We start from the raw sequence: 25,040 nt of genomic DNA on the forward strand, positions 1-25,040 counted from the left end.
ACTCTAATCATTGCTGCATATTAAATTGAATGACTTCCTTCGGTAATTAAGTGTGCAGTTCACACTGTGGGATGTGACAGTTGACTGAGGGTCAGTGAGTTGCACAGAATTTAAACCCTTTGAATTCAAATAAACTTTTTTAATTAAAACTGAGTTTTCCACATTCTCTGACTAATTAAGGAGCTAAATCTATGACAAAAAAAGGCCGTGGGGTGTCTTTTCCCACAATTAATCTGCAGTTCCCAATGAAATTCCAAATACAATCTTTGGCAACCCCCTCAGGCGTTCACTCTTCTATGGAAAATGAAGATGGTAGATTGCACTTTAAGGAGCAAATTTAAAAATGTTCATCATTAAATAACCACAAGCCATTCCTTTTAATAAAATATTATTAAATAATAAGGCAGATTGTACTATTTATCATAAGCAGCACTGGGTAACTGTGGTGAACTGTGCTAATTATGTCATTGTTCTGTTCTGCTGGGCTGCAGATATAATGGCGGTACACATTCACCCCATTGTCATGAAGTAACACCACAAAGGGAGAGGAAATCCTCCCCTTCACTCTCTCCCAAATGGCTCCCTGTTCTGGTGTACAATTACATAATGCTCTAGAACAAAACCTGATCACCCCTCCATGTATGTAATTCGGGGTTATTCCAATGTCGCCGATCTTTCCACAATCACCCACACACTCACAATGGAACGAGCATAGCTTGGATGCAAAGCAGTCATGGAAGAAACTATGGAAGTACTTGTTCACTTCTACACTTCAAGCAGCCAAATCTTACGGAATTCTGTCTCCCATAACTTCACAAAATGTTATTGTTTCATAACAGATTTGAAGCTGATATTAAGTTAAAAAAATATATACATGTAATTTAAATGTTACACAGAATAACAGTTATATATAGAAATTTAAATATATCAATACAAAATTTAATACAAAATTAAAAATATATCAATCATGCTAAATGGCTATAACTTTGCTGACACACACCCTATTGGACCAAAGGCTTCAGCTTTAGATAAGACTGCCATTAAAAACCTGTTGACCCTTCATTTAACCATCGGTTGAGTGAGAAGCTGTAATTATTTCCGGAGATTGTAAGCAGACTGTTTACCTAAGTGGTACGAACCTGGGTAACCACAGCAACGTGCTCTTTGAAAAGCACATATAATTTCCTCCCTCCAGCTGAACACCTCAGCTGGCTTATAGGCTGGATTAATTAGGGCAATCAGAGTCTTACTCTCGGGTTGCCCTCCCAGGCTGGATTTGCACACGTTCGCTCAGCCCCATCCGCTTTCATGCTGTGGATCCAAGATGAGGGTGTCCTCTTGGTTTTAACTTAAAAGAAGTGAATGCGCTTTTTCCCCTAATCCAATTATTAATGATCTTAATCTAATTATTTCCTTCTGAAGACACTTTTGCCACAATCACAACTCATTAAAACTGTATTGTCTGCTGTTTCATTAGAGGTTTTAAATCCTTGGATGTATACACATGTGACATTGACTGTGCCGTACGTAAAACACATGAGTTAGCATGTTGACATGAAGCTGATGCCTTCTGTCGCTGTGTTCCCCCTACAGTACCTGAGGACCTCTCTGTGGAGGAGAGAGATGAGCTGTCAAACATACGGCGCAGGAAGAAGGAGCTCCTGGATGACATTGAGGTACTGTATTTGAAATCTAATTTGGCCTGGACTGATTAGTGAGGTTCGGAAAGCCCCCCCCCCATTTTTTTTGTGCCGCTCTTCCTATACACAGCAGGAGACAGACAGACTAGATTTGGCCGCCGTTGCATGAATGCAACCCTTGTTGAGCGGCTTGATCTGTGTTTACGTTTGAAGTGGAGGAACAAACGTGATCCCCAGTTGTCTGTGTTCTAATACTCAAACTCTTTGAACATTAATGGTTTGGCATTCAGAGCATGCTCACAGAACTTGGTTGTTCATGTGTTTGTGCCGATTCTTTGATATGCTGTTTTAAGCATATTCAAATCAACAATTGTTATAGGAAAAAACACCATCTTTATTGTAGAAACAGTTTTAATGACATCAGAGCATTTTTTTAATATTCTACACTATGCCTTCCTTTTGCAGCGGTTAAAGTTTGAGATTTCTGAAGTAATGACTGAGATTGAGCAGTTGACATGTGTGGGAGAGAGGTGAGTAGATCACGGAGTTCTCTGTTTGTTCTTCGTTTGTTCTCTCTTTGTTCTCCGTTTGTTCTTATGATCACAGATTTTATGAGAGACAAGAGTAGTGTGACTGACCTGGAATTCTGATATGCTTTCCATCCTCTTCCTATAAATTTACAGCAAAACAACACAAAGAAACAAACAGATTGCAGTTGGGAGGAAGAAATTCAACATGGATCCCAAAAAGGTTAGATGTCATTGGCACTGCAGGTGTATCATGTACTCCATAATGACTTTTGCCCAATTAGGCATCAATTAACTAATCCCTAGGGGTCCTTGAATACATTTATTTATAAGCGTATTGCTAATTATCTTATGTTTATGCATTTGGACATGTGGTGTAGGACAATAACCTTGTCTTGATTTCAGGGCATCCAGTTTTTGTTGGAAAATGACCTTTTGCAACATACGCCAGAGGACATTGCACAGTTTCTTTACAAAGGAGAGGGCCTCAACAAAACGGTCATTGGCGATTACCTTGGTGAAAGGTAAGGAACAGATCAGCTATGTGGTGGCTGGAGACAAGAGATGATTTCTCAGCTCTTTTTGGTTTGAGTTCTGACGACTGATGTATGTGCTGTGAGATAACACAATCCTTTAAATCTTACTCCGTCTGTGCAGGAAATTATTTACACTAATTGATAAGAAAACCAGCAATTTCCGCAGAGACGTGTTTCATTCTGGAAATATAGATGTCTTATCTCTTTGATTGCCCCTCTCACTGGCAATAAATGTTATTATCCGTGTCTGGCAGATTTCACACTGGCTTGTTAAATAACAGCCTGTGCATACTGTGGCTGTGAGGTCAATACTTGCTGGAATATGCTGTTCCTTTAACCACCCAAATATTTAATTTAAAAAAGTTATATTTTGCAAGCAAGGATTTATAGTTTAACTCGAAAAAGTTCACACGGTAATGAATTTTTACAAATTTAATTAGGATAGGATTTCATTTGGCCACCTCTGTGATAATCTTTTCATTAGGGAGACTTTTTAAAATCAAAGGTGACCACTGTCTCTGAAGCAGAGCAAGGTCAAACTTTCTCTCTGATCTCAGGAAACCACCTTAATGAGATCCATCACTGTCTTAAAGCTTAAGTGAGAAGATAATCTCATCTCCACTCCTTGTGCCAAACGAATGAGCTCTTTTGTGAGCGTAGTGGCTTACAGTCTGCCCTCCCCTGAGGGCCTCAGCCAGGCTCCAGGGCCTCTTCAAAGAGCCCTCGCCATCCCACTCACAGGCAACTGTAAACAAAAGTGGAGGAGAGGTATAATTAGCAATTACTGCTAATTGTATTTACGTGAGGAACTCGAACGGTAACCTCTTATTACCTCTCATTGTGGTCATAGGCTTGCTTTAGGAAGGGATGACTCAAGTGGAGTTTGTGTAATCAGGCGTATGTTGCAGGAAATTCGTCCAATGACTCGTTCCATACGTTTTTTTTAAACAAATGTGTTTATCACACAAAGCTGTATATATTTAGACACGTATATTTATAGCCCTTGATGGAAAATTCCAGATTAATTGATCTCAGTTCATTGTGTTGCTAGGCTGTAAACCCAGAAGGATGAGTGCAGGAACCAAATGAATTATTGGTTTAAAGTTCTTCTGTGTTTTTTTATAGTGACTATATGTTTGTGGAACCAAGAGATGATCATGTGTTTCTGTGTTAATTGATATCTTTGTTTTTCTAGATTTTGCTTCAGTAAGCTAGCACTTAGTCTGGTAAACATACTATCAGCACTCAGAATCTGTGTGCTGTGCATGTTGCTAGTGCTTGTCTCTGAGTAAAATTGGATTACTGAGTTATCAGTGTTATCAGTGCCTGGCCATGGGTAAGGGCTCCTGAGGGTTGTCTCATCTGAAGTAGACTGGGTTTGGCCCTCTCGAGTTTTAAATCCTTGATTGATGGTTGCCACTAGGATTGTTTCGAACTTCAACTAGTTTTACCAAAAATGTGTTTTTGAAGTTGTGGCTTTTAAAGATTGGATCCAGATTGTTCTCAGGGCCAGCACTCCACTTCTCTTGTCAATATCAGCAGGAAAAAAATGCTTGGAACTCTGAGAGGTGCCAATAGGAGGAAATCCATCACTGTGGAAATATTGCTTTCCCATTCCGGACTCAAACTGTGCAGCTATTCCATTTCGTATTTTTAATGCTCCCTTGATAATTTACCATTGCCTGCTTTGAGAAAAGCAAAAGAGGGGGGGAGCTTTTCCTGATTGGAATTCCTTTCGTCTTCTCCTCAGGGATGACTTCAACATCAAGGTTCTGCAGGCCTTCGTGGAGCTCCATGAGTTTGCAGATCTGAACCTGGTGCAGGCTTTGAGGTGAGAGGTTTGTTTTCTCAGTCACGCTGAGGCAGGAAACAGGCCTTTCAGCCAAAATATATTGCTCTGCTCACACATCATGTCATCTGTCTCACATAAAAATGTGGGTTTTTTGTGGGTGTCTTTAATTTTGCCCAGCTGTGAACTTCAAGGCAGTGGTTTTGATTGGTGTGTATCTGTGTTGTGTGGAATGGTGGCAGCCGCATCTGAGAGGATAGTGTGTAGATATAGGAGATAGCAAAAATTGAAAATAATAATAACAAAATATAATATAATTCAGCATGTTAGCGATTGTTTTTTAATCTGACCATTGAATGTGTTACACGTGAATGTTCTTTGTTGATCAGATCATTTATTTAGCACATGAGTGTAAATGCACAATTTCACATCTGTCTGTTTCCCTGTCTCTTTCTGAGGTGAATGGTAACTCGTGCAGTGATAGGTGTATGTGAGTACTCCCTGATTTATCCCCTTGTTCCCCACGATAGGCAATTTCTGTGGAGCTTCCGGCTGCCCGGCGAGGCCCAGAAGATTGATCGGATGATGGAGGCGTTTGCTTCTCGATACTGTCAGTGCAACCCAGGCGTGTTCCAGTCGACAGGTCAGCCCCCACACAGCCTCTGATTTTTTTGGAAGCGAATGAATCCTGGGAAAGAACGTTTCTGTGTTTCTATGCTCATTCGCACCACATATTCGCTGCCCTAAATATGTGTAATGTTTTTGTAGAGCTGCATGCACCCTGCTGAGTGCCTGAGAGAGAGAGAAAGGGGCGATTAGTTGCCCATCATTAAAACCTCATTATGCAACTTTTTTTTATTACATCAGGCAAGCTCATAATTCTATGGAATGTTGTACAAATCATAAAACTAAGAAGTAGGAAGAGGAAGTATGCATCATTCCTAATATCACTAGAACCATAAGCAATGCAAGGTATGCACTGCCAAATTCCCTTGCAGGATATAATGACAAATTCAACACAATTGCTTTGCAGTGTACTTTAAAACAGCACCATCACCAGTTTCCTAGCACTGTAGCACTGTCCATCACATGAGAAGGAAACACAGGCGCAAGATCTGCATAACAATGTGTTTTACTGTCTCTTGTTGTGGGATTGCAGAATCCTGCATGACATGCCAGCAGATAGCATTATATGCAGAGCTTAGAGCTCCATTGTATGGGTACTGTCACAGTGGGGGAACTCTCTGGAGTACAACTCTGGCAAGAGTGAGTAGGGGGCTGAGTTATGACCGCGCGCAGGATAATGATTTATTCACTCAGAATCTGCTGTGCGTCAGTGCATCCATATTCATGACCTCCCGCTCCTTTTTTTATATTGTTTCCTCACAAAGAGCTCCAGTGGTCACTGATTCTTGAACGGTGCATATGTGCGTCACGGAATGGCGGAGCAACTCTCAGGGTAGAGTTTGTCTTTCTCTTTAAAAAGACTTTGCCAGTGCTTGGAAGCCAAAAAACATTTTCCATCCTTTTGGAAAGTGGAAGGAGGTGCGTCACTGCAGACTGTGAGCTCAGATTTATCCAAACTTCAATCACTTCGCGAAGCCAAACCCTTAGAAAAGCACACTCCTGCGGTGTTCAATGGATGTCACCAATTCTCTGCTATTGCCGAGGGTCATCAACGAATTCAGTGCTGCAGCAACACGAGCTTTAGTGCTCAAAATATGGGATGATGTTTAAACAGTCAAATATGAATGTCATCTATATGACATCTGACCTCAATAGGAGATACGTTCTATGTTTTGGCTGCACCCTGTGACACAGCAGAGCTTGTGGGAGACAGAGTTGAACGTGACCCCTGCCCTTTCTTAACAGACACCTGCTATGTGCTGTCCTTTGCCATCATCATGCTGAACACCAGCCTGCACAACCCTAACGTCAGGGACAAGCCGCCGGTGGAGAGGTTCATCTCCATGAACCGTGGGATCAACGAGGGAGGAGACCTGCCCGAGGAGCTGCTCAGGGTGAGGGGCCTCTCTGCTCCAGCTAGAACTGTTCTCACAACCTTAAGGGTATCCTAAATGTGTTCTAAATGTGTTTAAAATCTTTGAAGGGCACTTCAATGACAGTGAGGACAAATAAACAGACCCTATAGGTACATAATTGTCTAAAGAAATTGTGTGATGGTGGAGTGCATGATTGTGAATTGGATGTTAAATTGAATTTAATTCAGACACCGTATGCAGTCTATCAATTACAAATCTTCACTCGGAAAACCATGTAAGAGACACCGGCTGACCAACAGCAGAGTTTTTCCAGTTTTGTTTGTCCTCGGCAATGGGAAAACAGTAACAGATGACATTTCACTTCACCAGCATATTCTGCAAGAAAGCATGCTTAATACGGCTCCCACAGGATATGACCTGAATCCTCACTATAGGAAGCCAAAGACAAGATGTGTTTGTTAATTATAGAGGCTTGTGAGTGTTGTCAGCATGTTAGCTGCTGTCAGTGTGTATAACACACGGTGTAGAGTAGAGTCGTTGGTCCCAGCTGCTCCTTCTGTGCCATGTCAAAGATGACAAACTGTTATTGAAGGTGCAATGGCACATAATTTAAAGAGATGTTGGAAGAAATATTTGTTGGTAAAATGCTTTGCATGTGTGTCTTTTTCTGTGTAGAATTTGTTTGAAAGCATAAAAAATGAACCCTTCAAAATACCCGAGGATGATGGCAACGACCTGACACACACGTTCTTCAACCCGGATAGGGAAGGCTGGCTTCTCAAGCTGGGTCAGTAAAACTTGATGAGCTGTGCTCATTCTTATCAACCTTTTTTCGCCAAGTAGATTGTGTTTCTGTCCCTTGAGTAGCCAGGGCATCTGTACAACTGTGCTGTGCTGTGACATTGTTCCGTCCTTTCCCCACCATACCCACTCCACACCCATCTCTGAAGCTGTGCTTTCCTTGCTGTCCATTGTGTTGTCCATTTTCTGCAGGAATTGTTTGTATTGAAATGTTCCTTCCTGCTATCTCTACGCCACCTTTGACCTCCTTCTTCCTTGATTGGGTGGCGCCACTGTTTCGCTAAACTAGCATACACGACCCTGAAGCTACGTCTCACTCTTTGCAAACATTCTATCGGTTCATCAGCTGGCTGTTAAAAAAACACAGCCCTGATGTTTGACTTGAACCATATACTAGTTTTTTAAAAGTGTGAGGAGAGTTATGATTGCCTGGGCAATATCAGGTTATCTCTCTGTGAACTCACGTGGACGGTGGATATAGTAGAATTAGGACTTTGTTTTTCTTTTTTGGTGAGTGATTCCTCTGTGCCCTATTTTAGCGAGTGTAAGCAGATACTGTATTCCCTTCATATTTAGAATTCCTTCAGATTTCAGCCCCATTAAAATGTTTTGCTGCATGCAGGCAAAGTTTCCTTCACACTTGCTTTTACACTTCACACTCCAGTGTAGCAGCAGATTAGGGAAAGGGTCTGGTCATGGTCAGGAAAACACGCAGTAGCTTCATCAACACTCACCCTTTCACACAGATTTCCACATTATCATCACTCTTTCGGAAAGACTTTCCCAAGAGCTTTATCAGCAGCTGAAGACAGGGAATGTTTTCCCCCCATATAGAAACTGATTTGGTACAGTTTACTGTACGCCCCCCGTTGTGATCGAAGCTGGCAGGCAGCTTCCCTTGCGGCTTTCCAAGGCCAGTGTGAGCGCTGTGCCACATTCTATCCTCTCCCGCTGTTGGCCTCTCTCTTCCTCTCTCTCTTTCTCTCTCTCTCTCTCTCTCCCTCTCAGGGGGCGCCCTCTCCCTGCCAGACCCCCTACTGTGCCAACTAATTTAGTTTAATGCTGCTTTTCCTCTCTTTTTTCCTTATTCTTCGTCTCTTCGCACCATATACCCATTTCAGGCCTGATTGAGACAGCGAAACTGTAATATTACAGCTCTCGTGAAACATTGCAATGAGACATTTTCCAGCTTTTCCAGGTCATTTAAGACATACGGCTAATACAGTATTGCCACTGGGGACTGGGCTCCTCATTCCAGGTCATTAACACGTTTGAGTTCAGGTTCATTAGCGTGTGTGAACACTGTGCAGTCCTCGGCTCACTGTATTGGCTTATTTAAATGAACCCACTTTGGAGAAGAAAAAAAAACTATGATGTGTTACTGTGTTGAATATCCATATCAATGGCATAGTTTGGATGTGGTGGTTTTTTTCATGGGTTCTTTGAAAATATTCATCAGTGTATTAAGTATGGCACTGCCATTTGAACAGTCTAATATTGTGTATGCACTCACTGAAAGGTTTGACTTTAATTAACAGTCCCAAGATGTAATTTCTTGGAGACTTTATTAATCCCGAGGGAAATTAGGACTCTGCATTTAACCCATTCGTTGGCAGTGAACACACGAACACACACACACGTGCTAGGAGCAGTGACCAATTAACACTTACAAGACGTGGGCAGCCACTTCAGCCACAGCACCGGGCAAAAAGCTGATTCCTCCTTTCTGGATTTCTTAAGACAATTGTTCTTTATTATATTAATGTTAAAACATTTTATAAACAACACACCACCGTATAACATATATTTATTGACCCAGAAAAACTCCTCGGAGCCTCTGGCCCCAGGCTGCAATTATTTAACAGGTGTTTTGTCTTGATTGAGGACAACATATGCTGCATGCAGTGATGTGTAGTTATATATATTAATGGTAGTAAATGATATGTAGCTTCAGATACATTTCAGAATTTAGTGTGGTGTCAGTATTTAATTAGGTATCATGACAGCTGTCTCTCAGCTTTCTTGTTGCCAGCCATACCATTGCAATTTCAAGCAAATCAGCCTGTATCGTCTTGGGACTGTCTCTCCTCAACAGGAGAATGACCTCAGCCACTGTGGGTTGTCCTTGCATTTCCTGCCAGCGACAGCACTTTTCTGTAGCTTAAGTTATTCCGCCATTCTGTGTAGTTTACAGGTCATTTATAATTCATGTCTGGTCTGCCATGCAGGAGGAAGAGTGAAGACGTGGAAGAGAAGGTGGTTCATTCTAACCGACAACTGCCTGTATTACTTCGAGTACACAACTGTAAGTAACTGCAGACTCAGCTCTCTGGCTGGTTGGGGAAACATTTCATCCTTTCATTTCAAGTGGGGAAGGGAAGAAGGAGAAAAACAGAGCAAGACAAACAGACAGTGAGAGAGTTTTTTTTTGTTTTGTTTGAAAGGCCTTTATCAGTGAAACCTAAGCTGTAGCAGACAGAGCCCCAAGCGGAATTTGCTCTCGCATCCAACAATTAACAAAACACCGGAGAACATCTGGCCATGGTCTCCTGTGGAGCATGTGGCCACTTCAAACGCAATGCCATGCCAGTCCCCCCCTCTCCCCAGAGGAGCACTAAACTCGGGGTCCCCTGGCAATCACCTCCCCGCTGAGACCCCCTCATTAAGCCAGGGAGCCCAGGGAATAATGCTGCGCTTATCCCCCACAACGCTCCATTCTAAATGCAGACCTGGAGAGTCACAATAGCTGCTCCACATCACTTGGAATTGGTTTGAGTTTGCTAAGCACCTCCATAAGCCCTCCCTGATGTTGTTTCAGTAAGCATATTGCAAAATAAGTCCAGGCATTAATCATGTTTGTATTAAGAAAGAAAAAGACGTGGATTTGAAAGGGGATTACAGAACTATTCCTGGTAATATTTCCATAGGACAAGGAGCCTCGAGGGATTATTCCTCTGGAAAACCTCAGCATCAGGGAGGTTGACGAGCCCAGGAAGCCGGTGAGATATCTATGTTGTTTACCTTATTACTGTGAGTTAACTACTTTCAGTTGACAACCTTTCATAAAAGAAAGAAAACAATGGCACACATTTCATACTGTAAGTTTGCATGCATGTGGTAGATACAGTTTATTGAAGAGATAGCACATAGACACATGATTTCTGATGGTGTTTCTATATCATGTCAGTGTGTCACAATGTTAAAGGCACCCAGTGCAACTTTCAAGGCTTAAAAATAAACATTCAATTTCTAGTCTTTTTTACACGTAGTAAGTTTCAATAACTCCATACCATTACATATCGACATTCAAGGAGCAAAGATGAGACGTCGTTGTGTGATGAGAACTGATAGAAAATCGATAACAACAACAATCACCGCCATTTTCTTTATTTTGTGTTACCTACAATAAATAAAGCAGGATTCCAGTCAATGGAAAAATGGCCTCTCCCCACCGGCGATTGTTGTTGTTTACGATTTTCTATCAGTTCTCACCACACAACGACGTCTCATCTTTGCTCCTTGAATGTCAATATGTAATGGTATGGAGTTATTGAAACTTACTACGTGTAAAAAAGACTAGAAATTGAATGTTTATTTTTCATTGAATGTTTACATAAAGTTGAACTGGGTGCCTTTAATAATAAGACAATGTTAAATAATATTGTAATACAATATTACAATACTATAATGCCATGGCAGATATCTCTATATGTGGTCGAGAAAAAACCTGCAGTTTAAATTGGACTCTAAGTAGTATATTATTATAGTATATTATTATGTGTTTTCAGAACTGCTTTGAGCTCTACAAGCCCAACCATAAGGGCCAGGTAATCAAGGCCTGTAAGACTGAAGCTGATGGAAGGGTGGTGGAGGGAAACCATGTGGTCTATAGGATATCAGCACCAACAGCTGAGGAGAAGGAGGAGTGGATCAAATCCATCAAGTAAGTTCACAACTGCCAAAAACTCCACCACTAATTCCACCACTTTTATGCTCTCGACTGTACTTGTTACGTTGCGTAACTTGAATGTGTCAATTTCGGACAAATGACTAGCTACCCCATCGTGCCGTCAATGAGCGATAAAGTAACAAACAGTGTACCCATATTGCTAAGGATCCTCCTTCTTAGGGCTCACTGGATTTACACGGGCTCTGTATCTGTAAACCCACCTCACATTTGGAAACTTGGCAATGACTCCTTCTGCTCCTTTCAGTGTTATTTAAGCCCCAAAGGGGCCGCCAGGGACAGTTTAATGGTCTAAACGTGGGGAGTGTTTGTCAGTAAACATAGCAGCACCTTAGGGGCTCGTTGCGGTGTGAAGAATGGCTTTTATTGTATTTCTGTTACTCCAGCGTTTAATAAGAGAGTCCTGTGACAAGGGTCACAACTCCAGGGTAACGAGCGTGTGACTCTGAGATCTTTTTCTCACAGTCGGGGAGAGATAAGGCCTAGGGAGGTCTGGCTCTCTGGAGGCCAAATGGGTTTCCTGAGGATAACACCCAACTGATTGCACAGGGGAAGGCCCGGGGAAGACCATGAACACTCTCCGCACAGGCAGCTCTTGTGCTGCCGCTGAACTTCCTGTGTGGACTGAAAACAGACACGGCCAATGTGCTTTCTCCTCAGAACGCTGGGAGGAGAACACAATCTTGTCCCTGTCCTTCTGCTATTAATGCTCCATGAATTGCGAGATGACAGCTCTCTTACAAAACAGTATTGTAGTCGTTGTTTTTGGTGTGGGCAGCACAGTGATGGATGAATGAAAGGTGGAGATAGAGAGTCTTTTAAATGCTGCTATGCAGACCTATTCGTCTGTCTGATGTGGAGTGCTGGGGATCTGGCCGTGACAGACAGAGGGGTGGTCCGTGCACGTCTCATTAGTGTGGGGACAGACGGCCGTCCCCTGACTCAGGCGCAGAGGAGGTGGCAGTCGCCCCTGCGGTCAGTACCGTCTGTTTGTACTGTGAATGGCTGGCTCAGCACGACCTGAGCGCCTGCCGGGAATTCTGGACAATTACTCACACCCCTCCACACACACACACATTCTTAAATCCCCCCAACCCCCAAGCCCCCCTCCAGCCTCTGACCGCACACAGACTCACATAGTCTGAGGCATAGCAGTGACACACTATGTTCCCAGCAGGACACACAGGGGCGTCTTCTCCAATGTTTCCCACCCCTGGCTCAGACTCAGACTCCTCACCAGACAGAGCATGGCGTAAACCGCTGCGGAAACACACACACATATACACGCACTTCCACAAACACAAGTGTACTTGAAAATTGACATAAGGCATGAATCACACTTTGTGCAAACCAAACAAATGAATGCCTAAAATGATTGTTTAAAACAATGAAAGATAGCTTTAGTTTGCCCTTGTGAATTTGTTGAAGGGACATAAACACAATATATAGACACAAATGTGTCTGATTTAAAATGCTTCTGTGAAGGTTGAAATAAAACACCCATGAATCTTAAATCACATTATTTTGGGACCTTTTTTATAGACTAGATGATAGAAAACTTGTGCTTGTATGTGTGACTTTCGCCAGACCAGACACATATTCACTGTTTGACTGCAAAAAAATGAACCAGGCTCTTGCATCGTCCATTCTTGTAATACTATATATAAAGGTGTATTGATGCAAAAGATTTGTAGTGCATGACAGGACTTCACTTCTATATTACTCCACCTTTTACATTTGGCCTACCTATATGTAAGTGAGGACGTATTGGCTTATCAGTAAATTATCTTGGTTAGCACCCACAGCCGTCAGAGAACCATAAATGAAAAAAAGTCCATCAAATCCGTCTGTCAGTTCGTCCATAACGGAGTCGGAGTAGCCTAAATCGACCTTAAGAGAGTCTTGAGTAATAGCTAAACCTTGATTGGGCGTGTTATATTTTGGCCTCCTGCTGACCGTCTTCTCTCCCTCCACAGAGCCAGCATCAGCAGGGACCCCTTCTACGACATGCTGGCCAGCAGGAAACGGCGGGTGGCCAACAAGAAGTGAGTCTGACCAGAGCCCAGCGCCCCCCGTGGGTCAAAGAGATGGGCCAATCCACTCTGTCTCTCCATGGGGTGGAGTTGAGTCAGGCCAATTCACGGGTGTGGGGGTTAGGCAAGATCCAGCAGAACTCCAGAGGATCAGCATGAGACGACAGACTGGACAATCAAGTGTCCGCAAATGTATTCATCAGAGCTGGGTTTGTCACGGAAGAATAATGCTCTGATGTGATATGTAGAGAACTCTTCAGCTAACCTTCAGAATACTTTGGTGAATGACAATGACACTGTGACTTTAGTGAGTCAAGCTGAAATGTTTGAGTGTTTTTTGTACAGGGGTGGACGAGTGTTTGTATGCCCCTTGTTGAATCTGATCATGGATGCAGCAGTTAAGATGCAATTCTCAGGGCACTTGCAACCAGGATGCCCCCTAATGGTCCTTTGTTGTAAAAACCACCACCATGACATTTTGTGTTATCTTTGGTTTGTATGTTAAACAGTAGCAAAGGTCATTTTTGTTTCGTAAAGCTCTTTTCTTTGAAGGAATCACCTAAATTGCTACATTCCCTCCTTCTGAAATAGTGCTGAAGGTTTATTGTGTTCATTTCATGTTGACGCTGGTTCTTTACTGATGTAAAGGTGTGATAAACACTCCCTCACACACACACACACACACACACAGTGTCCACCTGAGTCAGCTGGACTGATAGCTGGGAGGCTGTGAAGCATTATAAGCTTTTTAGAATAAGTCATGTTTCATTGTATTTGCATTCATAAAAGTACAATAGTAAATGAAGGCTCCAATGTTCTTTTTGTGTAGAGGTCTTCAAGGCTACTTAAGTATTGCTCTACTATGACATGTCACAAGAACTCGTATTTATTTTCCATCATTAAAAGTCGTAAGTTATGTGTACATAATGTAAGATTGTTACTTTACCTCATTGTTTTTTTGTAGCATGTAAAGTTATAGTTTTAACAATTGCAGTGACTGTTTTAATTGTATGAATGCATATTGGGCAATACACCAATAACCAGTTTTTGTTGCTGTGATTTCATATATTAAAAGCTATTGCAGCATTGTTTATTGTCTTCTTTAAGAACTGCAAGACACTGATAATAACAATAATGGTGAAGAGATTCCCATAGCACTGTAGCAGGAGAGTGTTCTATATTATATGTACTAGGTTAAAAGACCAGGATATTGCGGTCAGACCAACAACTGAAAATGGACATGTAGGAATTGAATCTGAAGATCTTTTAACCAGTCCTCTAACAGGGTCAGCGATTTGAAAAAATACCTTTCTGAACAGAAAATAGTTTGGCAGGATCAAATCTGGGTCAGACAATTGTGAACTTGGGGTGAAGGTGGTGCCATGTTGTTGAACCCCTTACTCAACCCATGTTGTGTTTAAATAAACAGCTCTAGAACGTAAGTATTCTGTCGTATTTACTGTCAAAACGGCCGGGTCTCTCCACAAGACCACATTCAATAAAATTGCAAAAGTCACATTTTAACGAAATATTTTTTTTGTTTGATTTTTAAACAAAAAAAAAAGAAGGGAGCCCATTCTGTACAAATCCAAACATTCTCCCCTCACACATCAAACAAACATTTTCAACTGTCAGCATTCACTCCAAACAAAGAAAATCATGTAAACAGTGAGGAAAAAAAATGAAAAGAAAACTTTCAATTTCCAACATTAACAAATGCATTTAAGGCTTTCTCCCCCTTTATAGAACTGTACAATGTATAAACTTAATTTAACATGCTACAGTAGAACATAGGCTTTGACATTACCATAACCATTCCACTTCTTGAATTGACGCACATACACACACTCAAAACCAAAACAAACAAACCTGACGCCCATTTTACATGGTCTAAAATTCTGCCATGGGGCTTCACTACAAAATGAAAAAAGAAAATAAAACAAAAAGGGAAAAAAACGAGAAAGTGTCTTGTTCCTGATACAGGACTATGTATACAAATAACTGATAGTACAGTTCAAACAAATTTAAGTTCAGAGTATTCTTTTTCCATAACAGAATGAACTGAACTTTTCTTTTAAAAACAACTTAAAATTACGTTAAAGATACATGATTATTGTGTTTTTTTTAATTAATAACGCTTACTTAAAAAAAAAAAAAAAAAAAGTTTCTGGTTAATGGAGGACAATTGTAGGTGTCTGTGCCGAGAAGAGAAGCAGCACGGCAAACATCCTCAAGCGTGTCCAGGTGAAGGATGTGGTTAAGTGCCCATGTAGCATTCGCAGAAGAGTCCACTCCCACCGGATGCTCCCCTACAGATATGAGTCCAGTGACATCAGAGGCCAGGAGACACTTTGATAAAGTTCCTCTTCTCCTGTGTGACATGGTGGTCTGGTAATTCCCAATTCCCAAACGTCCCAAAGCGGGGGAGGGGGGTGGGAGTGGGGGCGGGTTGGGGGCAAGAGATTCATCCTCAACAGGAATGGGGTCTCACCTTGAGTGTGTGTCCTGAGTCTGTGTCTGAGCAGCAAGTCAAATGTTCAAGCTCCAGGCTTTCTGTCTTTTCTTTATTTCTGAATGTATATATTAACTCTAGATTCATAACTTCCATTGAGTTGTAGAGTTCACAGTTGTAGAGTGAACTTAAAAAGAAAAAAAAATATTCCAATGCGGTCCGTTAAAAAAGTTTTTCTTTTTAAAATCCACACAAAAGTGCTTCTTGTGTGGTTAAAAAATACAGTATATCAATGATTTAAAGCACCAGGTTCACTTAGAAGAATCTCATTCTTTTGCTGTAGATTTGTTTCGATTTTCCAAAAGCTTATTTTTGACAGTTAACCATATCTGAAAGGAAAGAATAAACATCAGTTAAGTATAAATGTATGCAGAAAATATGGTTATCGTCACGGAAACACATTTGCCCTGTGGAAAAATGGGAATAACAAGGTTGCTAGAAGGATTGCCACCTCACCTGGGCATCTAGAGGAAGAGCGGCGTCTTCTACACCACATGTCCATACACCTGTTACAAAGAGGGAATACAGCTATCAGGATATCGAACCTCACAAAATGACCCTGCAACAATCTGCTGGAGTGTAACTCAAACTCTGACGGTCATCAAATCAGAAACTGATCTTTGTCAGGTTATTGTACAGGCCTAATTGTGGTTCTGTCAACATTCGGCTTTAGCCTTTTATTACATTGTAATTATCTAGAATTTAGCCTTTTATTAAATTGGATTAGAATTTTTCACCTCTGTGGTGAGAAATATACAAGGCATTGTGGCAGTGCGTCTTCTTTCAGGTATGACTGGGATGCCTTTGATCTAGCACACAAGGGAACAACAGAACAAAACTCCTTACATCGACGGCAGACATCTTTGAAGCTCTCCTCCTCTCCCCATCTCCTCCCCCACACAGTGGGCTCAGCAGCCGACCAGATGCCATCACTGGGGGCAAAACCAAAACATGCGTTACAAATGCCGCTCAGACCTACTAACCCTGGCCAGTCTTTTCTCAAGACCAGCAGAAGCCCGAACCTTAAAACACTCACTGCATTTCGCATCTTTGGAGATTCCATGGGTGCTATCGCCTTCCTGGGAAGACATGGAGGAGTAGCCATTGCCTGCGAGACGACACATAAAACTTGAGCTGTTAAAACCCTGATCACTGTAAGAAATTCAGTTCAACCGTTCTTCTAGCATAAGAGAACAAGGCGAACATTTATATGTGATTTGCAATTGTGTATGCATTGTTTCTGTATGTACATTTCGAACCTATGTGGCCGTTCAGCTGTCGGTGCTGGGTGCTGGGTGTGTGGGCAGAATGGTTGTCGAGGCGGGCGCGCTTGGAGTCCTGCGGCGAAGGATCTCGCTGGTGGCTACGACGCTTGCGGTTGGGTCGCTCCTCGCTGCCGGAACTCCTGTGGTTTAGCTCGTCCTCGTGCCTCCTCTTCTTTTTCTTCTTCTTTTTCTTGTGTTTCACTGAGGTGCCATCGCTGGTCCGCTCAGGGGAGTCCTGATCTGAATCTCTGCACGGAAGAGGAGATCAGATAAGCACGTAGAAGATTTACATCCTCTATATATATATATATATATATATATATATGCATTAATCTTTAAAGAAAAATGAATAAAACGTGGATTGGCAAATACATGGTATACTGGCATGATTTTGATTTTGTTGTCCAATTGCCCTGCCTTCATTAAAATAAGTGTGATTGAAAACTGCTGCATTGTAAAGTAAATCACTTTAGAACATTATATGGCTTGGTGTTATCTCAATTCGCTAGGAGACATACCTATGCTTGTCCTTGTTCTTCTTTTTCTTTTTGGACTTCTTGTGTTTTTTGACCTGCCGCTCCTCTGAACGGTCGTCCTCCAGGCTGCGTTTCCTGTCTGTGTGGCTGCTGGAGGCAGAGGTGTTGTAGGCGGGGGGTTGAGGCTGCTTGGCCCTGCTGGAGAGCTCCGCTTCCTCCTCCTCGCTGACATGCAGCCGCCCGCGCCCCTCCTCACCTCCCCAACGCCAGCGGCTGGAGCCGTCCTCCCAGCGCCCGGAGCCTCTGTGGTGGTTATACTCCCCAACGACAGGCCTCCTGTCGCGGTCACTTTTGGATCTGTGACGGTGGTGGTAGTGGTCGCGGTGGTGGTAGGACCTGTGGCGGTCCCAGGAGCGGTCAGAGTCACGGTGGTAGCGTTCTCGGCTGCTAGAGCGCGTGCGGGGAGGGCGGTACTCCCTGTCGCCACGGTGACCATAGCGTTCTTTCCCCCTATCGCCCCCTCCGTTGTGGTCATAGTGCCGGCGGTGCAAGTCGCGCACCCGGTCTCTCTCGCGGTCCTTGGAGAGGTAGGCTGATGGGCGAGTGTGTCGGTCCCCATCCTGGTCCCTGTCCCTTTCATCCCGGCTGGCATGCTTAGCAGACTCAGAGTCACCCGCCTCTGGTCGCCCGTTGAGCCCGTTCACATGCACCGGCTCAATGGGGGGGGCCTTCACCTGCGAGACCGAGGGGCAGTCTCCTGAACCATTCTGGGGCGGGTGCTTTACCTCAAAGGCTCGCTGCATCTGCTCCTTAGCCTTAAGGAGGCTGTCCACATGCTCCTCGGGCAGCTTCTCCTGGGTCTCAGCAGCAGCCTCACAGGTCGGTGATGTGCCAGAGGGGCCGCCCAGCTGGGAGAAGGCGTTACCCTCACCCGAGTCCCGCAAGATACCAGAGGTGTGAGGTGGGGACTGATGACCGTTCTTGCCGACAGAAGGCATACTCATGCCAGCAGAGGTATCAGGGTTTTTGCTGAGATATCGCAGGGGCAAAGAAGAGTCAGTATCATGTAGTTCATAATTATCCACTTCTCCCCCACACATAGTGACCCACTAGTTCTTAATCTGAAAAAAGTAGTGTTGTGTTCGTTGGAACTCACCTGGGCTTGCTGAGGCCTGGATTAGCCCTAAACTCAGCATCCTGGCCGTTAAAGGAGTTGGGAGAGGTCGCATGACCATTCCCGTTGACCTGCATGACGTATTAATAATTAGAGGCACTCCACACTCACATGCGACAGTGAAGCATAAATCGGTATCTGTATTATGTCAGGAGACAAAAAAAAGTCTCAAGAAAACATATATGTCGTTGTGTTACATACCTTCACGCCGTTGACCTTGTGGTGGCCATTCTGGCTGGGCTTTGGGTCAGTGTGGCCGTTATCATTGTGGCCGTTAGAATAGCCATTGGAGGAGCCGTTGGTCTTGGCTTGGCCGCCCATCGGGTCGCTAGCATGCCTTTTAGGGGGCGGCGACATGCTATGTCCGTTCCTCTTCCCATTGGTGGGCTTGGCATTGGCGTGAGCCTCGGTCTGACCGTTGTGCCTGAGCCCGCTATTGCTCTCCTGGTCTGACTCCTCCGAGGATTCCTGACCGTAGGGCACCAGGAAGGCAGAGGCGGCGGTGGCGCTGCTGCTGCTGCTGCTGCTGCTGCTGCGGGGGGCACCGTTGAGCTTGGAGCCAGAGGAGGAGGGGTCTGAGGTAGAGTGCAAGGTGGAGAAGGAGGAGGATGAAGAGGAGGCGGCAGCAGCAGCGCTAGAGGAGGGCTGAGTGTGGGATACCGCAGAGGAGGACGAGGAGCCAGGCTGGGTCAGGCCTGGGCGGACGTTCTTGCCCTGGCCAATGAGGAAGGACAATTTCTGCCTTTTGTCCGGGTCGGCGATCTCCGTGGGCCTGCTGGGCGTGTGGGAGGTGCAGGTAGCGGTGGAGGAGGAGGAGGAGGAGGATGATGCAGATGAGGAGGTTGACGAGGCCGAGGACATGCCGGCGCCAGTTTTGGTTGAAGTGCTGCTGCCGCTGCCGGCGCTACTGCCGTATCTGAAGCCACTGTGGTACGCCCGCCCATTGACCTGAGGGCCAACCTGAGGGAAATAGTAACAATCCAGCATTAGAGTGCCATCAATCACATACACATCAGGCAAACTATACATTTCCATTCAAGCATACAGCTCATAATTTCGTATTGATGGAAGCAAATAGATGCCACTATGACTCTCGGAGGCCAGGGTCCTGATGTTCTACCTTGATCAGGCGCGTAGGCCCGTTGGAGGGTACAGCAGGCCGGTTAACCGTTAAGCCCCGAACGCTCATAGCGGGCCTGGGAGGGGTGCGGATCACGGGCGACAACTCCCCTCCATTCTTGACATCATGACACCTGGTGAGGACAGATTAAAGTAGATGTTTTCCAATTAACCCGTTAAATCAGTCATTTGGCAGCAAGATGCCAAGAGAATATCCAACGCAGAATCTTTAAAGGAGGATGGCAACAAACCTGATGTAGAAGAGGACGTAGGCCTGCTGGTTAAGAACCGAACGGATATCGCTGACAGACACAGAGGAGTCGTTCATCTGGTACCACTGACCGCTACTACCCTAAAAACAGAAAGACCCCATTTGAAAGTTTTAAAATACATCTTGTGTATCAACACTGTGGAGGACTTCCACAGAGAAGGTATGCCTAAGTCTTTTTCGTGGCGAGGGGTTGAGGGGGCGCAGCGAAGCGTGGTGTGGCCTTACCTTCACATAGCAGTAGTAGTGGCCGGCGTGGCAGCTGAAGCCGGAGTGGACGAGCACGCCGTACAGATTGTAGATCAGTGGATCCCCATGTGGCTGGGACATGTAGGGACGCATGTCAAGGTACTCCGCGTACCTCACGTCCTGTGTAGAGATGAGGCCTTTCATGAGCTATTGTTCGAGGTCATCAGAGGAACAGTAGAGTGGAATAAGGCTGAAAAGAAGGATACTGACCTTTGCGATCTTGCCGCCATTGTAGTTGGCAAATCGCTTGAGTGAAATGGTCAGCACATTTGAGCTGCGATGGATGGTGAATCTCTTTGATGCTGGAACCATTTTCTTACATCTATAAACCACATGATGACAGATTAAACCAGGAAGATGTCTATAGAACTAATAGTGACCAATCACCTAACAAATTCAATGGTCATATTTAAATATTATTGTAATAACTTACTTGGTACACTTGTAGGCGTTCTCTCCATCAAGTTGCTCTGGCTTTACAAACTGCTCCATAGCCTTAGTGATGGTAGGGGCAGTCTGGATTTTAAAAACAATGCAATGGTACAGTGATAAGGATCACAGTGCATAAAATCAAACAATTGATTCACGTATTTAGAAGAAAAAAAATCTTACCTTAATGTCCAAAGTGACATCTAGGTATGGGTCAAAGGTATCAGACACTGCTTTGCAGTTTAGGCATTTTACTGTGAATTAAAATACATAAATAAGGACCAGCCACACACACTAGAAACTGTAAATAGAAAAATATATACCAAAGTTTAAAAAAATTACAATGATTATCAATTGAAGGTGTGTGAGACATGGACAAAAGATTTCCCTTTTTGCAAACACCTACCCCTAGACCTCAAATACCCTCCAAAGATCTGATGGATGAGAGTGGTCGCCTGCGTCTGCCGGTCCAATCTAAAGAGAAGGAAATGGCAAACAATCAGGGCATGCAAATCACTGCTGATAGCTTGCCACATTCCTTTGGTCACAGGTCATATGGCCTAATGTTACCGTAGAAACAGTCCTTTGTTCAAAAGATGTACAACAAGACAAGGAAACACAGCAGTTCTAAGGTAAGAGCTAGGGGACAGCTCATTTAAGACGTACTTGTTTCCAGGCAGGCAGGACTTTTGCATAGCATCCACGGTGTACCGCAAGAACTCATGAGCATCCTCTTGGCTCCCAAAGCGAAAATGCTTAGCAATCCCTGCAAAAACAAAGCCCAAAGGGTCGAGATTATTTATCCTAAAGCAAACCAAAGCAACCAACTAAACATCCTATTATACATGGGAGGGTAAACAAGTGGCACACTCACGTTTCAGGTCATTGAGAACACCAATGGGCTTGATGACGTTGCCCGAGTTGGCAAACACCTGGGTGACGTGATTCTGCATGGTGCACATCATGCAGAACCCAGGCTCATGACCTACAGAGAACATACAGGTAGTTATGCATTGGTTTAGATAGGCCATGTGCCACAAGACAGACAAGACGAGACAGAGATGAGATGCATTGATTCTCACATGTCTTGGAATGCTCGCGGGACATCATGTAGTTGGCCAGGGGAGCGGTGTAGGTGAGACACTGCAGGGCAGAGTTGAGGAAGCAGGTGTTTCCCAGGTTCTGGAGGCCAGCTCCGATGCGGTGCATCTGGTGCCACTTGAGGTTCAGACGCTCAGCCGGGAACAGCACCTTCTGAGGGAGGGCGATGCCGTCCCCACTGGTCGTCATCACCTGCTCCTTGGGTCGCTCAGTGGTGAGGGGGGTGGTGGAGGAGGTGGTGGTGGTTGTGGTTGTAGCGGCAGCACTGTACAGGGTAGCTCCAGGGGTGGGGCCCATGCAGGGGGTCTTGGCCCTGGGTAGGTCGGAGGTGGAGGAGCTCCCTCCCCAACTGGAGCAGCTGCTGTCCATGTCCCCGGAGGAGAAGGAGGCCATAGCGCCGGACCGATTCCCCCGCACTGACTCGAGGTCAGATTTCTCTAATGGTTTGTCAACTATGGTCATTGTTCATTTCTGTTCGGGGTTAAAACATGACAGGGAATAATGTATTATTGGCTTCTAAGCACTGGCAACATCTCAGACCACATCTGGTGAAATATTTTAAGTGTATAATTGACATAAAAATCTATACAATTACTGACTGGTTCTACAAACACAGACTTAATATTTTTTGCAATAAATGCTTAGAAGAATCATACTATGTTAAAAGTAGTCATATAATTAATAAATAGATCGGTAGGTCTACTAATGCCAGGTCTTCTTTATGCAACGCCTCAATAACTTAAAGGCTAGGACCCAACCGCTCTTGCTGTGTTTAAATCACTGCATGTTTACTATGTCTACACATCACGATACATTGGCATTGTGGTAGCAGCCAGGTATCCTAATCTGAGGCAATACCAAGTGTGTGGAGAGACAATTTTCCTTTTCATGTCTTTCCTAAATACAACAGGCATATCTAAAAGGCGGCATTTAAAGTCAATGTATTTTCCACTACGAGTTGGATTTTTTTTTTTTTTAAACACCATCACCTAAATGTATTAGCCGACCAGTGATATGCACAAAAGACATGTTAGGATCTGGAGTATTCGGCCACGTACATAGTGTACTGTCGTTAATCTCAAGTCAAACTGGGTACAGTGCAAGTGAGAGTGACACGTGACTGACAGGAAACGCCATTAAAGCGAAACCTTTGCGAATGCAACCTTGAACTTCAGTCTAATAAATAATCTTGCGTAGATAAAAAGGAAAAGCAACACATTTGCTAAAGAGGGTTTATTTTTAAATGTTAGCTCCCAACACCTGCAGCGAAATCTAGCCGAAATGCAGCTCACTAGCTAAGTAGTTAGCAAACAAGGAAATAAGCTAATTAACATAGCCTTAGCACGTTAGCTAGCATGCCGACACAACTTATCCAGCCAAAGCTCACTAGCTAGCTAGCTAGCTAGCTAATGCAACCAAAACAAATACGCGGGCCCGGCCTTGACTAGCCAGCTAATGTTAAAGTTTTTGTTTACGAACTCGTATGAAAAGCCCACTTCGCATTGCGCTGCCTAGCCATTTTGAATTCTGTCCCAAAGAAACCACACAGAAATTATGTAATTAGCCAGCTCACTTTCCTACTTTTCTTTCATAAACATGAAACCGGCTATCGCTAGGTATCCATTGATAACTAGCTTATAGCTAGCTGTATGTTGAACACGCACGTTCACTTCGCCTGCCATACAGCTAGCTAGGAGAGCCGAGAGGCCCCGGAAAACGAATTAGGCCTCGACTATGGATAAAGTGGGAAAGCATTCAGTCGACACAAGGTATAAAGATAAACTACAAAATAATCCAGTAATTAATTTAAACGTAGCATACCTTTCATTGAGACACGAATAGAATAAATTGTAGCGGTAGTGTACGCGCATGGTAACACCAAACGCCATGGTAACGGCCACCGTAACAATCCAGCCTGTGCAAGTAGAACCAGTGGAACGTTGACAGACGTGCACGCAACAATGCGAGACTGTTACCGTTCCAAACAAAAGATCGGAGCATGGTTAATTTGCTTTCTGTTACTCCACGGGTATTTCAACAAAACAACATGCTTAACGTAATTTACTACCAGTGAGGTAAACGGGGACTGGTATGGTCGGCTCAATAAGGAGGGGCTCAAGATTTAAAATTCACCGGTGCTCAAGCACTCGCCTCCGACATGACACTGGAAGACTCTGAGGTTTTCAAGCTCTGTCCTAATCGGATCGCTTAGAACCAACCTTATTTGCACGCACAACAATTTTTATCGAAATTGGGTTATAAAGAGATAACAAGCGCTTACCTGTAGTTTTTAATAATGTAATACATTACACGAAATTATCCATCCTTTCAGCCGCCGAGCGTCCGGCGGTGAACAATGACGTAGTTTCCCCACGGGTACATCCGGGTAAGTCTGATGTTAAGCAACTCTTTATACATGTCGCAGAAACAGGAGGCGGGGTGCGGGATAGTCAGCATGTTCGGCCCGAGCGCTGAGCTCTTCAATGGTTTGTGGAGAACACATGGATATAATAAGGCTCCAGCGTAGTGTATGAAACGTAATATCGACCATAGTCAGTATGTGGCAGTTGTTTGAGCCGCAATGACAATAAAACACGGAGACTGCTGGCAAACGTAAGTAACCTAGACCTCTGTGAATGGTTTGCGACGAGACACTACAGCAACCAAAGGTGACAGTCCATCTTATCCCAGCAAAATGTAAGGGAGGGACACATAGTATGTCACATGCGATTAAATGTGTTTGCAAACTTAATCAAATTTTGATAGTAGGCCAACATAGCCTGTAGGCGTGTGAAAAACAATACGTGAGTCTAGTCTAGTCTACACTGTAAAATAAAGTCAGAATCACATCATATTTATTAACCAGAAGAGTGAATTAATTGTTTTAATTATTTATGTAAAAATTGTATAAATGCTTTGAAAATTCTGGCATGTTACCGATTTTTGTATGTAAGTATGGTTTCAATTTACTTAAAAGACTAATCACATGGGTTGATACAACTTTGCACTTGTCAAAATGAGCATATATAATAACGTGTTACTAAGCTATATAGGTATAATATATAGAAGTTTGGCCATGACGCGTCCTAGTTGAAGTAGTGGTATGAAACAGTATTACTGAACTTGTAATAAACATATTTACTTTTTTCTT

General features: G+C 43.7%; 2 protein-coding genes across 2 annotated transcripts; one reads left to right on the forward strand and one right to left on the reverse strand.

Annotated features, from left to right (window-relative positions):
• The first annotated feature begins 1,597 nt into the window (after window positions 1–1,597).
• Window positions 1,598–14,146, forward strand: LOC308362516 (cytohesin-3). Its single transcript, XM_080835213.1, has 12 exons — window positions 1,598–1,676; window positions 2,106–2,170; window positions 2,324–2,390; window positions 2,573–2,691; window positions 4,454–4,534; window positions 5,023–5,135; window positions 6,365–6,513; window positions 7,171–7,282; window positions 9,525–9,601; window positions 10,224–10,295; window positions 11,085–11,239; window positions 13,240–14,146. The coding sequence occupies exons 2-12, from the start codon at window positions 2,133–2,135 to the stop codon at window positions 13,310–13,312; spliced, it is 1,056 nt and encodes a 351-aa protein (XP_080691339.1). The 5' UTR covers window positions 1,598–1,676; window positions 2,106–2,132; the 3' UTR covers window positions 13,313–14,146.
• A 1,327-nt stretch (window positions 14,147–15,473) lies between these two features.
• On the reverse strand, window positions 15,474–24,261 carry usp42 (ubiquitin specific peptidase 42). The gene is made up of 19 exons (XM_080833801.1): window positions 24,171–24,261; window positions 21,871–22,360; window positions 21,663–21,773; window positions 21,455–21,554; window positions 21,195–21,262; window positions 20,972–21,042; window positions 20,793–20,875; window positions 20,570–20,681; window positions 20,339–20,479; window positions 20,094–20,194; window positions 19,844–19,976; window positions 18,925–19,683; window positions 18,706–18,794; window positions 17,592–18,578; window positions 17,068–17,321; window positions 16,845–16,916; window positions 16,655–16,740; window positions 16,265–16,314; window positions 15,474–16,137 (listed from the first exon to the last, which is right to left on the reverse strand). The coding sequence occupies exons 2-18, from the start codon at window positions 22,349–22,351 to the stop codon at window positions 16,294–16,296; spliced, it is 3,669 nt and encodes a 1,222-aa protein (XP_080689927.1). The 5' UTR covers window positions 22,352–22,360; window positions 24,171–24,261; the 3' UTR covers window positions 15,474–16,137; window positions 16,265–16,293.
• Between the last annotated feature and the right edge of the window lie 779 nt (window positions 24,262–25,040).

Source organism: Sprattus sprattus, assembly GCF_963457725.1.
Source record: "Sprattus sprattus genome assembly, chromosome: 3".
NCBI classification, from domain to species: domain Eukaryota; kingdom Metazoa; phylum Chordata; class Actinopteri; order Clupeiformes; family Clupeidae; genus Sprattus; species Sprattus sprattus.